This window comes from Oncorhynchus mykiss, chromosome 27, assembly GCF_013265735.2.
Source record: "Oncorhynchus mykiss isolate Arlee chromosome 27, USDA_OmykA_1.1, whole genome shotgun sequence".
NCBI classification, from domain to species: domain Eukaryota; kingdom Metazoa; phylum Chordata; class Actinopteri; order Salmoniformes; family Salmonidae; genus Oncorhynchus; species Oncorhynchus mykiss.
In genome coordinates, this window is record NC_048591.1 from 45432428 (window position 1) to 45447143 (window position 14716).

A 14716-nucleotide genomic window follows, 5' to 3' on the forward strand; every position below is an offset into this window, starting at 1 on the left:
CAGTGGGCATTTAATGTGGGGATTCGGGTTCTCTGTAGAGAACTCAAGACAGTGTTCTTTACCAGGAGGATTGTGGGAGATGAGGTTATATGGGAGAAACTTGTAAACTAGGGTGGGGGGGGGGGCCTTCAGGTTCCTTGGAGTAAACTTTGACAGTAGGCTGACCTGGGCAGAACACATTGAGAAAGTGGTGGGAAAGTGTAAGAACGTGCTAAATGTGATCCGGTCTGACAGGGAAGGAGTGTGGGGGGGGGGGGGGGGGGCTGGGTGTTCCTCATTGAGGATCATGTATGTTGCATTGATCTGGTCTGACAGGGAAGGAGTGGGGGGGGCTGGGTGTTCCTCATTGAGGATCATGTATGTTGCATTGATCCGGTCTGACAGGGAAGGAGTGGGGGGGGGGGGGGCTGGGCGTTCCTCATTGAGGACCATGTATGTTGTATTGATCTGATCTGACAGGGAAGGAGTGGGGGGGCTGGGCGTTCCTCATTGAGGACCATGTATGTTGTATTGATCCGGTCTGACAGGGAAGGAGTGGGGGGGCTGGGCGTTCCTCATTGAGGATCATGTATGTTGCATTGATCCGATCTGATGGGGAAGGAGTGGGGGGGCTGGGCGTTCCTCATTGAGGATCATGTATGTTGTATTGATCCGGTCTGATGGGGAAGGAGTGGGGGGGGGCTGGGCGTTCCTCATTGAGGACCATGTATGTTGCATTGATCCGGTCTGACAGGGAAGGAGTGGGGGGGGGGGGGGGGGGGGCTGGGCCTTCCTCATTGAGGACCATGTATGTTGCATTGATCCGGTCTGACAGGGAAGGAGTGGGGGGGGGGGGGGGGGGGCTGGGCGTTCCTCATTGAGGACCATGTATGTTGCATTGATCCGGTCTGATGGGGAAGGAGTGGGGGGGGGCTGGGCCTTCCTCATTGAGGACCATGTATGTTGCATTGATCCGGTCTGACAGGGAAGGAGTGGGGGGGGGCTGGGCGTTCCTCATTGAGGACCATGTATGTTGCATTGATCCGGTCTGATGGGGAAGGAGTGGGGGGGGGGGGGGGGCTGGGCGTTCCTCATTGAGGACCATGTATGTTGCATTGATCTGGTCTGACAGGGAAGGAGTGGGGGGGCTGGGCGTTCCTCATTGAGGATCATGTATGTTGCATTGATCTGGTCTGACAGGGAAGGAGTGTGGGGGGGGGGGGGGGGGGGGGGGCTGGGCGTTCCTCATTGAGGATCATGTATGTTGTATTGATCTGATCTGACAGGGAAGGAGTGGGGGGGGGCTGGGCGTTCCTCATTGAGGACCATGTATGTTGCATTGATCCGGTCTGACAGGGAAGGAGTGGGGGGGGGGGGGGCGTTCCTCATTGAGGACCATGTATGTTGTATTGATCTGGTCTGACAGGGAAGGAGTGGGGGGGGGCTGGGCGTTCCTCATTGAGGATCATGTATGTTGCATTGATCTGGTCTGACAGGGAAGGAGTGGGGGGGGGGGGGGGGCTGGGCGTTCCTCATTGAGGACCATGTATGTTGCATTGATCCGGTCTGACAGGGAAGGAGTGGGGGGGGGGGGCGTTCCTCATTGAGGACCATGTATGTTGCATTGATCCGGTCTGACAGGGAAGGAGTGGGGGGGGGCTGGGCGTTCCTCATTGAGGACCATGTATGTTGTATTGATCCGGTCTGACAGGGAAGGAGTGGGGGGGGGGGGGGGGGCTGGGCGTTCCTCATTGAGGACCATGTATGTTGCATTGATCCGGTCTGACAGGGAAGGAGTGGGGGGGGGGGGGCTGGGCGTTCCTCATTGAGGACCATGTATGTTGCATTGATCCGGTCTGACAGGGAAGGAGTGTGTGGGGGGGGGGGGGGGGGCTGGGTGTTCCTCATTGAGGACCATGTATGTTGCATTGATCTGGTCTGACAGGGAAGGAGTGGGGGGGGGGGGGAGTTCCTCATTGAAGACCATGTATGTTGTATTGATCTGGTCTGACAGGGAAGGAGTGGAGGGGGGCTGGGCGTTCCTCATTGAGGACCATGTATGTTGCATTGATCCAGTCTGACAGGGAAGGAGTGGGGGGGGGGGCTGGGCGTTCCTCATTGAGGACCATGTATGTTGCATTGATCCAGTCTGACAGGGAAGGAGTGGGGGGGGGGGGGGGCTGGGCGTTCCTCATTGAGGACCATGTATGTTGCATTGATCTGGTCTGACAGGGAAGGAGTGGGGGGGGGGGGGGGGGGGGCTGGGCGTTCCTCATTGAGGACCATGTATGTTGCATTGATCCGGTCTGACAGGGAAGGAGTGGGGGGGGGGGGCCTTCCTCATTGAGGATCATGTATGTTGCATTGATCCGGTCTGACAGGGAAGGAGTGGGGGGGGGGGGGGGGGGGGGCGTTCCTCATTGAGGACCATGTATGTTGCATTGATCCGATCTGTAATAGACTGTGGTAGTATAGCGTATGGTTCAGCAGCCTGGAATTCATTGGACATGCTAGAGGTCATATAGGATGAATGGATTAGGAGCCAACAACAGGCAAATAATTATTGGGTCAACCTACAGGGACATGGGGTTTCTCATCCTTCGAAACGGATTTTACAGGCATGCTGGGAACATGAGTGAGGACAGAACACTTTGGGTGGGTGGGGTAATACCCAGGCGAGGGAGACAGGACTGTATGGAAGGAAGTTTAGTCCAACGGTAGCTGTTCCTGTAAATCCACCATGGCTCCTCCCACCTCCAGTAGTTGATCCATCTGGAGAGACTACAGGAAGATAGGGAGGGTGTTGATCCATCTGGAGAGACTAGGGACAGATAGGGAGGGTGTTGATCCATCTGATTGGAGAGACTACAGGAAGATAGGGAGGGTGTTGATCCATCTGATTGGAGAGACTACAGGAAGATAGGGAGGGTGTTGATCCATGTGGGGGTGGAGGGGAACTAGGCAGCTGATGTACTGGCTAAACAAGTGTAACGGATGTGAAACGGCTAGCTTAGTTAGCGTGGTGCGCGCTAAATAGCGTTTCAATCGGTGACGTCACTTGCTCTGAGACCTTGAAATAGTAGTTCCCCTTGCTCTGCAAGGGCCGCGGCTTTTGTGGAGCGATGGGCAACGATGCTTCGAGGGTGACTGTTGTTGATGTGTGCAGAGGGTGCCTGGTTCGCGCCCGGGTATGGGCGAAGGGACGGTCTAAAGTTATACTGTTACACAAGCACTCAGTAGTAGGCAGAGGCTAAACGTCTGATATGGACATGATGCTAGCTTGTGACGGTGCAGAGATGGCAGGAGCAGTGGAATAGACACACAAAGAGCAGCCATTTATTTCAAGTACAGAGGAAAGTCAGGGAGGACGGCAGGAAGGGACAGAAAAGGGGGGAGGCTATTTGTTTTACAAGATTAAGGGTGGGGACACAGTCGGTTGATTACATATTTTAATGTGATAGGAAAGTGTGATTATTGCCTGGAAACAGAGATGGTGGAGTATGTATTGATACAGTGTGGTCAGTATGAGAGGGAAATAGAGAGAGAGACAGATCCAGCATGAAGGGGAACCAGGAAATCAGTTTAAAGAGTATACTGAGAACGTCGCCATTAGAAACAGTCGCCCACACTCCAGTACACTAGGTGGCGGTAATGCGCCATAATGTTGGATGCCAGCTGCCAACAAACCCTACCGAAGAAGAATTTACAAGAAGTAGTACATGATATCACTTTTCCTAGATGTGAGATAATTAACTTGTTTTCTGTAATATCGTATAGCTTTTAAAATCGTGACATTACATACTTTCGAGGATAATAGGCAGGTTTCTCGACTCATACCCTTGACTTTGATGAAAATGATTGCGTTACTGATCTTAGCAAAGATGTGACGCATCATGACAACGCGAACGCCATTAATCAGTCTGCTGAATGGGGCGTTACACGTTCCTCCATTAATTGTCCAATGAGATTCCTATCTCCTCCATTCTATAATATCTCTGCTACAGCTGTCATTTAGTAAGAAATGACAAGTACATAGCTAGACCTATTACTCTGTTACACAAAACAAGAACCACAAGATGCAGGCTGGCCTGAAGGCTCTAATGATAGCTCACTCGCTAAACAGACATGTGCCAATAGAAAAGAGGCTGGATAGCTTGCCCCAGCTTTGTAGCGGTTATGCTATGTGGAACCACTAGTTTTAATTCTTCATCGGTAACGCCTTGTCGTAGCTTTCAAATTCTGTGAATATCATTTAGCTAGCTCGTAATTTTAACACATTTGATCCATATTTAGCACAACGGAAAGCATGCTTCCAGACCGGAACCCAGTGAAACGTGAAAGAATGACAACGCCTCACCCGGTTGGTCCACCAGACCTCGTGTTATTCTCGGATGCTTGTTTGCAGCTACAAAACTTTTGGCAGAGGTTAGTCGCTGAATTAGTGCCAAAACTCAAGAGCGCAAAATGTAGTTTTGATTCACAGAAGATTCACCAGTTGCAAGTTTAGTAAATGAGTTGTATTCATGTTCAAATGTAGTTGCATGCTTGCAATTCCTGTTGAATTTATTCACATATCAATTGACATGTTTACAAGTGTTGCATTTATCCTCAAACATCGTTTGTATCTACAAAATCATTATACGGGTGCAACTCGTACTGTATTTGGCATGATGAACCGTGCCAAAGCCAAGACATTGGCTCAGGGAGCTAACATACGTTTTCAGTTCTCAGGCAAGGTTACTCATCTCCCGGGACAAACCATTCATAGCCATTAGCACAGTAATTCCCTATCCGAGCACCATTGAGTATTTTTTTTAAACTCAGTCATTTACCACCCCTATTCTTATTTATCGTTGGATATATTTTACATGAGTTTGTTTTTTGCTTGTAGAATGCATTGAATGCATAAAATAAGAAGTTTGATCAGACTTGTGACGAATCTGTAAAACCATTCTCACTTCGTGTTTCAGCGTGTTCCATTTGACTGCTACTATGGTTCAATCTACCATCCCACCTGTTCAGGTGATCCTGGACAAAGGATTTGGAGCCGACGCTTCTGAAAATAGGGGCTGATGGAGACGAGGTGTGGAAACCAGGCGTACACAAATCTGAGCAATGGTATCCACAGCACTGGTGGGTTGTCTTTTCTCCCTGGTAGTTAGGGATTCCCCCCCCCCTACCTGGTGTCACAGTTCTGAATCTGTGTTTAGAGGGGAAGGATAAACTCCAGTAGGGGTTAGACTTCAAGGCCTGTATTTGAGAAGGGGTTCAGTAAAACCCTCCCAGCCAACCACCATTCTCACTTTACTGTGGGCTCATCTCTGTGTGGATTAGATGTGGGCTCATCGCTGTGTGGATTAGCTGTGGGCTCATCTCTGTGTGGATTAGCTGTGGGCTCATCTCTGTGTGGATTAGCTGTGGGCTCATCTCTGTGTGGATTAGCTGTGGGCTCATCTCTGTGTGGATTAGCTGTGGGCTCATCTCTGTGTGGATTAGCTGTGGGCTCATTTGGGTACTTGATTCCTGCCATTGGTTCATTTGGGTACTTGATTCCTGCCATTGGTTCATGTGGGTATTTGATTCCTGCCATTGGTTCATTTGGGTACTTGATTCCTGCATTGGTTAATTTGGGTACAACCAACAGTTATGGGACCTATCCTATCAGCTATACTACCTTCCTTCAATTCCAAAGTAAAGCTGAAAGACGTCTCCACATCCTCTCTCGTTGAGGTACTGATAGAGCTGGCCCAGGTTCATATGGTTTCCTCTGTTCCCGTGTGGATCAAACATGGCCTCCTCGAACCCTGTGAACCTACGGAGGGAATCCGTGTTGTCTGCCACGCTGGCCTCAGCACTCCGACTGTCCACGGCAACATCCTCTCTGTGACGAATAATGATTTTCTTCCAGGTTAGAACCTTCACCCTGGAAACAGACAGAGGAGAGTGTTCTAGAAGCTTTAGAATACACCAACACACATGGTGACATGCTATATTACAGTCTGATGCTAATGCTATTCCTATTGAAAAAAAAAATGTTAAGGTTGAATGGATGGAGAGCCCCCCCCCCTCCAAAAAAAAACAACACATTACACATGTATAACCCTACCTGGCCCAGAAGTCTTCACAGGCCGACTGAGGGCCTTCCACACAGATGATCCCAGGCTTGCCAGGCATACTGAACCCTGACAGATCCAGCTCCTTGGACCACTCCAGAATGTTCTTCCTCTTCCTCTTATTATAGATGTGGTGGCTGTAGATCCACAGGCGACTGAACTGCTCTATAATAATAATACATTACAATAATATAAACTGTTGCCTTCTGAAAATATGAAATATACTTATTCATGTCACTGGGCGGCAGGGTAGCCTAGTGGTTAGAGTGTAGAGGTGGCAGGGTAGCCTAGTGGTTAGAGTGTAGAGGAGGTAGGTAGCCTAGTGGTTAGAGTGTAGAGGAGGTAGGTAGCCTAGTGGTTAGAGTGTAGGGGCGGCAGGGTAGCCTAGTGGTTAGAGTGTAGAGGAGGCAGGGCAGCCTAGTGGTTAGAGTGTAGAGGTGGCAGGGTAGCCTAGTGGTTAGAGTGCAGAGGTGGCAGGGTGGCCTAGTGGTTAGAGTGTAGAGGAGGTAGGTAGCCTAGTGGTTAGAGTGTAGAGGAGGTAGGTAGCCTAGTGGTTAGAGTGTAGGGGCGGCAGGGTAGCCTAGTGGTTAGAGTGTAGGGGCGGCAGGGTAGCCTAGTGGTTAGAGTGTAGAGGAGGCAGGGCAGCCTAGTGGTTAGAGTGTAGAGGTGGCAGGGTAGCCTAGTGGTTAGAGTGCAGAGGTGGCCTAGTGGTTAGAGTGTAGAGGTGGCAGGGTGGCCTAGTGGTTAGAGTGTAGAGGTGGCAGGGTGGCCTAGTGGTTAGAGTGTAGAGGTTGGCAGGGTGGCCTAGTGGTTAGAGTGTAGAGGTGGCAGGGTGGCCTAGTGGTTAGAGTGTAGAGGTTGGCAGGGTAGCCTAGTGGTTAGAGTGTAGAGGAGGTAGGTAGCCTAGTGGTTAGAGTGTAGAGGAGGTAGGTAGCCTAGTGGTTAGAGTGTAGAGGAGGTAGGTAGCCTAGTGGTTAGAGTGTAGGGGCGGCAGGGTAGCCTAGTGGTTAGAGTGTAGAGGTGGCAGGGTAGCCTAGTGGTTAGAGTGTAGAGGCGGCAGGGTAGCCTAGTGGTTAGAGTGTAGAGGCGGCAGGGTAGCCTAGTGGTTAGAGTGTAGAGGCGGCAGGGTAGCCTAGTGGTTAGAGTGTAGAGGCGGCAGGGTAGCCTAGTGGTTAGAGTGTAGAGGCGGCAGGGTAGCCTAGTGGTTAGAGTGTAGAGGTGGCAGGGTAGCCTAGTGGTTAGAGTGTAGAGGTGGCAGGGTAGCCTAGTGGTTAGAGTGTAGAGGTGGCAGGGTAGCCTAGTGGTTAGAGTGTAGAGGTGGCAGGGTAGCCTAGTGGTTAGAGTGTAGAGGTGGCAGGGTAGTCTAGTGGTTAGAGTGTAGAGGTGGCTGGGTGGCCTAGTGGTTAGAGTGTAGAGGTGGCAGGGTAGCCTAGTGGTTAGAGTGTAGAGGCGGCAGGGTAGCCTAGTGGTTAGTGTTGGACTAGTAACCGGAAGGTTGCAAGTTCAAATCCCTGAGCTGACAAGGTACAAATCTGTCGTTCTGCCCCTGAACAGGCAGTTAACCCACTGTTCCTAGGCCGTCATTGTAAATAAGAATTTGTTCTTAACTGACTTGCCTAGTTAAATAAAGGTAAAATAAAAAAATAGGTTCATTTTAGAACCTAACAGTACATTTTAGTTACTGATTTGTCAAAATTCCAAAGTGCTAAGGGTTGTTATTTGGAACATTTGCAGAAACATACATAAAATAATGTTGTACAATAAATACACCGGGTATAAAGACACCTTTGGGCTGCGGAGATGAGCAGGTAGACCGAGACTCTTTCTTGCCAGGGGCTGTTGATGATGATGTGGTCTTGTCGGTCAGGTACAGGTGTACGTTGTCTTTCACCCACTCCACGGCAGAGAGGACACAGACATCTCCACGGCAGCTCTCTGAGAGGTAGGTGTTCATGTGTGAGTGAAGCTGGGCCTGCTGGGATCGGCTGAGGTCAGGACACCTGGGGGGGGGGGGGGAACTCAATTTAAACAACTTAATTTGTGTCCTTCAGACAATTCTATTAAGGCTATAGATCTGGCTTACCGTACAGCTATTTCAGGTAAGACATTAGGGTAGTCAGATGAGTAGGTGCAAGATATGGTCACGTTCACCTGAGCGGAAGAGGACAAAGGAAGGTAATTCATGTTTAAATGAATAAATATAAAAATGCCGTTTATATTGGTAAGCTGATCCAAGTCTATAGATATCCCTGGCTACTGTATGACAGTCAGTGAATGTAGAATATAATATAATGATTGTCAGGTTGTGTGTTTATATACCCTATAGCCCTCAAACTCAACTGGACCTCCAAGTCTATAGATATCCCTGGCTACTGTATGACAGTCAGTGAATGTAGAGTATAATATAATGATTGTCAGGTTGTGTGTTTATATACCCTATAGCCCTCAAACTCAACTGGACCTCCAAGTCTATAGATATCCCTGGCTACTGTATGACAGTCAGTGAATGTAGAGTATAATATAATGATTGTCAGGTTGTGTGTTTATATACCCTATAGCCCTCAAACTCAACTGGACCTCCAAGTCTATAGATATCCCTGGCTACTGTATGACAGTCAGTGAATGTAGAATATAATATAATGATTGTCAGGTTGTGTGTTTATATACCCTATAGCCCTCAAACTCAACTGGACCTCCAAGTCAGTTCCACTGCACTGTTTCATTGTTCCCCTCTAATCAGGGACTGATTTAGACCTGGGACACCAGGTCACCTCTAATCAGGGACTGATTTAGACCTGGGACACCAGGTTTCCCTCTAATCAGGGACTGGTTTAGACCTGGGACACCAGGTCACCTCTAATCAGGGACTGATTTAGACCTGGGACACCAGGTTCCCCTCTAATCAGGGACTGATTTAGACCTGGGACACCAGGTTCCCCTCTAATCAGGGACTGATTTAGACCTGGGACACCAGGTTTCCCTCTAATCAGGGACTGATTTAGACCTGGGACACCAGGTTTCCCTCTAATCAGGGACTGATTTAGACCTGGGACACCAGGTTCCCCTCTAATCAGGGACTGATTTAGACCTGGGACACCAGGTTCCCCTCTAATCAGGGACTGATTTAGACCTGGGACACCAGGTTTCCCTCTAATCAGGGACTGATTTAGACCTGGGACACCAGGTTTCCCTCTAATCAGGGACTGATTTAGACCTGGGACACCAGGTCACCTCTAATCAGGGACTGATTTAGACCTGGGACACTACGTGGGTGCAAATAATCATCAGGTAAAACAGAAAACCAGCAGGCTCTGGACTTCGTATGGTAATAGTTGAAAACCCCTGCTCTATATGTTGTGATGTGTGTTTTGTCCTATATTAATATTATTATTATTTTTTAATCCCAGCCCCCGTCCCTGCAAGAAGCCTTTTGCCAGGCCATCATTGTAAATAAGAATGTGTTCTTAACTGACTTGCCTAATTAAATAAAGGTTAAATAAATCAAATTTAAATAAAATATGGCCTCAGCTGAGTGAGTCAGTCATGCCAAGTGAATGTAGAATGATTATCATGTGCTGTGCTTTTAACCTACCCCCTTCACAGTGTCAGTGTCCAGCTTCTGTTTGATGAGGATGTGTGGTCTGGACTGAGGATAGGTATCTGTTGCTCCCTCCACATACTCCCTGAGCTCAGCCACAGCTAGTTGGTCAGTAATCACCAGCTCGTCTTCACCGGGGTACATACTGGAGAGTAGCTCTATCTCAGCCAGGTGAGATTCCGCCTGCTCTAGATGGACCATAATGTTCGACGATTCCTGCAGAAAATCCGTGTTATAGCCTTGTTGTTATTAAGACTCCTTGTTCAGAATTAGCCTATGAGGACATATGGGGCAGTGATTATTTCAGCACATGCAGATGTCAAAAAGATTGAAAGAACTTTAAGTTACACGTCACCATCACAGGGAGTGTCATGTTCTCTTGATAAACAGAACAGATAACAGCATGCTTTCCATGGCGGAGGACCCAAACTCATTCGTTGTTAGCCATCAGTATGCTAGTTGCAAATGGTCAAAAACATTTTTTAGCTAACTATCTGTGGCTAGTTGGACAGAAATCCGATTCTGTAAGAGGGAATCGGTGATTATTTGCACCACGTCAATTTAACACACTACCAAATATATATTTTTTTAAATCCCTACGATTAGTTTACGATGCTAGCGTGGCGTTTCTAACGACCCGGATACATTTACCTACTAGATCGGCTGTACGCCGGGACAGATATATATATATATATATTTTTGGGGAAAATCATTTTTATTTTAATTTCACATTCAAATACAATTACAAATTTAGTGCATAACGTTGTACATAACATGGATACTTACAAACAGTATCAAAAAGTACCGTAACAATATAAGAATATCAAAACTCCTAAAAAAAAGTGCTGTTCTGCAGAACCTGACCAGTATTATTGGCCTATATTCAAGATTAACATGCCTCTGACAATCTCCAAAAACAATACAAACAATTCTATAAATAAAAATATATACATATATATACATATGCCAAAATGCACTCTGGATAAACCTCAGTGTATATCAAATATCTACAAAGGCTTAGATTACATTTCAATTGTACCTATGTAATACAACTATATATCGGTTATAAACACATTTACAATGACGGGTAAATCCCTTTCCATCTCTGTTTTACTGATGCAATGCCCCCCTTATCTATTTCGAATTGTATTCTTTTCCAAACTTCCTGTTTTATAAATTGAACCATTCCCGTCGGTGACCACTTGAGAGTGTCATTAACTGCACCACATCTGGCCTCCCAAAGTTTGGTCTTGATAAGGGACACCAGAGTCACTAATGCTAATAATTGCCTTTGGAAACGACAGGCTGTGGTTTAGTTATTAAAAGTATTTGGTTGTTATAAAAATGTATATGTATGTCCAATTAGATTTAAACGGATTCGCCACTCTTTAATTAAGGGGCTGTTAAATTAGCAGCGACGCTCCTCGGGGTGTCAACTCTGGATTTGGAAACTAGAAGCACTCCGGAGTAGAATGTACCCACTTTTATTGCGACACAATGTACAGCAAACGTTTAACTCTGTGCAATAAATTATTGGAATACACACAACAAAAACATTGTTCACCATTTAGACGTGAAAATAATAATAAAAACATATCTAATAAATATTTTGTATTATCATTTGTATGATAACTAGTATAAAATATCGATCATTTTGCAAATTTTACAATGTTCGCTGTAATTAATAATTTACAAAGTATACAGCCTCTTATTCTGAAGAATTCCACAAATCCGTGACCCGGAAGTACTTCGGGGAAGTTACTTTTTCGTAGTAGGTTAGGATAATGTATGCATAAGGTTAGGATAATTCACGTGGCAGGTCAGGCGAACTGCATTGTTGGTTAAGTGTTTGTAAATATGCCTTTCAGTGTAAGGTCTACCTACACCTGTTGTATGTGACAAATACCATTTGATTTGAATTAGGAAAAGGGTTCGGCTTAGTTAAAATGCTATTTTAACCTGCTACGAATAGTCATTTCCGGTCGTAGCTGTACCCCCTCTAGTCAGAACCTTGCTTTACAGTGCTACCAAATATTTATAACTAAACCAAGATAGACCACAGCCTGTCGTTTCCAATGGGAACAAATTAGTCACACTGAGCGGAACAAGCAAGGAGGTGGGCAGAGCTAGAGAGATCCTATTGGCGCGTTTTACCGTTATCTGCATATTTCCGTTAGGGAACGCCTACTCTATGAAGTACGCGTTAACTTGAATTCGACTTTGTTTTTATTTTAATTGTATTTTTCTTCGCAAAGGGTAGTCTACAAAACTTAGTCCACTCTGTTCATAACATATTTAGTTTTGGGAACAGAAAACTATTGAAATCAAATGTTTTATCAATGAGAAAATTTGCTGAATGTTGGCCAAAGTCTTCTCCCACTGCCGGCCAGTGGGCTTCCTCTCACAAGAATATTGGATGGAAACACCAAGCGGATGCTTCACATTTTTTACATCCGGTAAAATATCTGTCTCATTGTTCTATCGGTGGCCGTACACCACCACCACAGCGCTTCTTATTTGTTCAAGTATATGTGGCAACTGGCTTAAGATGTTATTGTTTTCAAATATGGATAGTTATCATTTTGTGTAGTTTTGGCGTATTTTTTTTCTTCCTGAAGGTTGTTAGCTGTGTGGACTCGGCACAGAGATATGTATAGTTTGGAGTCTTACTCAAAGAAGGGAAAACGAAACGGGCGACTGTGATTCACAAAAAGCGCTCCTCTGCCGGGTAGGTTGGTGACGGGTACCTATTTAGTCACGTTGCTGGGTATGTTTATTTATTGTGTGATCTCTTTCTTGCAATTATCCAAATACATGAATCAAAACATTTGTAGTGGATGCTTGACAGACGCCCGTGGACGGTAATGGTAGCTACAGTAACAATGACTTTTCTTATTAACTAACTAGCTAGCGTTACACAGCTTATAAGTAGGCTAGCTAAATCTGTTCCTATAAATGACAACTAGGTAGTAACGTTAAGTTAACTACAGTATTTTTTTTTCAAGTCAGAAGGTTTATATTTACCTGAGTAACATGAAACTGCTAGCTAACGTTACACTCCTCTCTGGCTAACTTGCAGTTTGTGATGATGACTCATTCTGTCTAGGTCAGCTGTCTAAAGTCTTCCAGACAAGATGGTGAAGAGGAGGCAGAAAGGTCCTAGAGAGGACGAAGTGATAGACCTGACTGGTAGGGTCTCTCTCTCTCTCACTCTCTCACTCTCTCTCACACACACACACACACACACACACCAATACAGGACAGATACAATGTCATTATTAGCTACCGTGAACTAGCCTAACTCCTCTCTGGTGTGTCCCTCTCACCGCAGGTCCGTCGTGCAACCATATCCGTAAAGGTGTAGACTCCAGCTTCCTGAAGAAGACTGGGATAGACTCCGCCTGTAACAGCTGCCAAGACTGTAGGGGTGAAGAGCCGGCTGCTGCTGTACAGGCTCCATCAGAGGAGATGAGCGAAACACCAACGATATGGATGTGCTTAAAATGCGGACACCGAGTAAGGTTCCTTAAATACATTAGATATCAAATCAACGTTTATTTGTCACGTGCGCCGAATACAACAGGTGCAGTAGACCTTACAGTGAAATGCTTACTTACAGGCTCTAACCAATAGTGCAAAAAAGGTATTAGGTGAACAATTGTAGAGGTGTGTGTGTGAAATGTACCTGACGAACAGTCTTTCTGGTTTTCCAGGGGTGTGGGCGTACCTCTGAGGATCAGCATGCTATCAAGCACTACGAGAAGCCTCGGTCAGACCCTCACTGTCTGGTGCTCAGCCTGGACAACTGGAGCGTTTGGTGAGCCAATAGAACACTGTGTCTGCGAGCCATGCGTTCCAAATGGGACCCTATTCCCTACATAGTGCACTACGTATGGGCTCTGGTCCAAAGTAGTGTAAGATGTAGGGAATAGGGTGCAATTTGGGACGGAGGCCTGTTCCTCTTATCATACTGGGTCCAGGAGGTTTAACTGACCATGTCCCACGACCAGAAGAAAAGAGACCAGAGGGTCAAGGTAAACTCCAGACCCTGCATCACTCTCACTGAAGACTGCACATGTAGAAGAAGGACATATTGTACACAAGGATCTGTGAATGGTATTAAATAAAAGCTTGGCCCAGTAACTAGGGAAAGGAGTTTTACCTGACTGCGTGAGTTGACCAGGCAAAACTCTGGGTCAAAGGTTAGAACCATGATAATAAAAAAACATTTATAATTTTAAAGTTTGTTTTAGCACATTACACTACACAGTGCGCTTGTTGTTTTTTGTTTTTGTTGTTGTCAAAACATCACCCCCCCCCCCCCCCCCTCCCCCTAATGTCTAAACATTTTACATCCCTGACCATTGTCCTGTGTGGTCTTATGATACAGGTGTTACATCTGTGATGATGATGTCCAGTACTCTAAAACAGGCCATCTGGCTCAGTTGGTGAACAACATTAAGAAACAGGCCTTGTCTGAGCCCCGGAAACAAAGTCCACAGAGAAGTGAGTCCCATATCTAGACTACGTTTCCTGTTGGGCTTTAGTGTGTCATTATCTTTGGTAATTTTTAACGTATGTAATGTTGTCTCTGCTTGGAACAGCTTTCTACTTTGAATGATCAAATTAAATCAGTCAATCAATTCTCACAGAATTCTACCGCGATACGACTACATGATTAGATTAGCATCAGATTTGACTAGTATTGTAATGATATTATGTTGTGATTGACTCAGAGCATTCAATAGTGAAGCTGGAGGACAGCATGATAGAAGAGCCACAGGAAACCAAGCCAGAAGAGAAGGAAGAGAACACAGTGACACAACCGAAAGAAAACCAGAAGAAGAACGGCAAGAAAGAAAACGGTTTGAAAGAGAGCAGCAGTTTGACTAGAGGACAGAAGGCCGTGGGAGGAGCCAGCAGCGGTGCAGTGGGAGGAGTCAGCAGCTGTGCGTTGTCAGTTAGAGGACTCAGTAACCTTGGAAACACCTGTTTCTTCAACTCTGTTGTTCAGGTAAGGAACCTT

At 46.3% G+C, this 14716-nt stretch overlaps 2 protein-coding genes across 6 annotated transcripts in view; one reads left to right on the forward strand and one right to left on the reverse strand.

Annotated features, from left to right (window-relative positions):
* Positions 1-3293: 3293 nt before the first annotated feature.
* On the reverse strand, positions 3294-10346 carry rwdd2b (RWD domain containing 2B). Its single transcript, XM_036965246.1, has 6 exons — positions 10046-10346; positions 9685-9906; positions 8176-8243; positions 7878-8092; positions 6086-6257; positions 3294-5902 (listed from the first exon to the last, which is right to left on the reverse strand). The coding sequence occupies exons 1-6, from the start codon at positions 10061-10063 to the stop codon at positions 5650-5652; spliced, it is 948 nt and encodes a 315-aa protein (XP_036821141.1). The 5' UTR covers positions 10064-10346; the 3' UTR covers positions 3294-5649.
* A 1131-nt stretch (positions 10347-11477) lies between these two features.
* usp16 (ubiquitin specific peptidase 16) overlaps positions 11478-14716 on the forward strand; it is a 35162-nt gene continuing 31923 nt past the window's right edge. Inside the window, exons 1-7 of one of the 5 annotated variants that reach the window (XM_036965702.1) lie at positions 11478-12146; positions 12309-12418; positions 12802-12879; positions 13022-13206; positions 13404-13507; positions 14081-14196; positions 14427-14704. In XM_036965702.1, the coding sequence (XP_036821597.1) occupies positions 12825-12879; positions 13022-13206; positions 13404-13507; positions 14081-14196; positions 14427-14704 (738 nt within the window). In that variant the 5' untranslated portion in view covers positions 11478-12146; positions 12309-12418; positions 12802-12824. Of the gene's footprint in view, positions 12458-12796; positions 12880-13021; positions 13207-13403; positions 13508-14080; positions 14197-14426; positions 14705-14716 lie in introns of all 5 variants that reach the window. The other 4 variants (XM_036965699.1, XM_036965698.1, XM_036965700.1 and 1 more) reach the window with 4 other exon arrangements.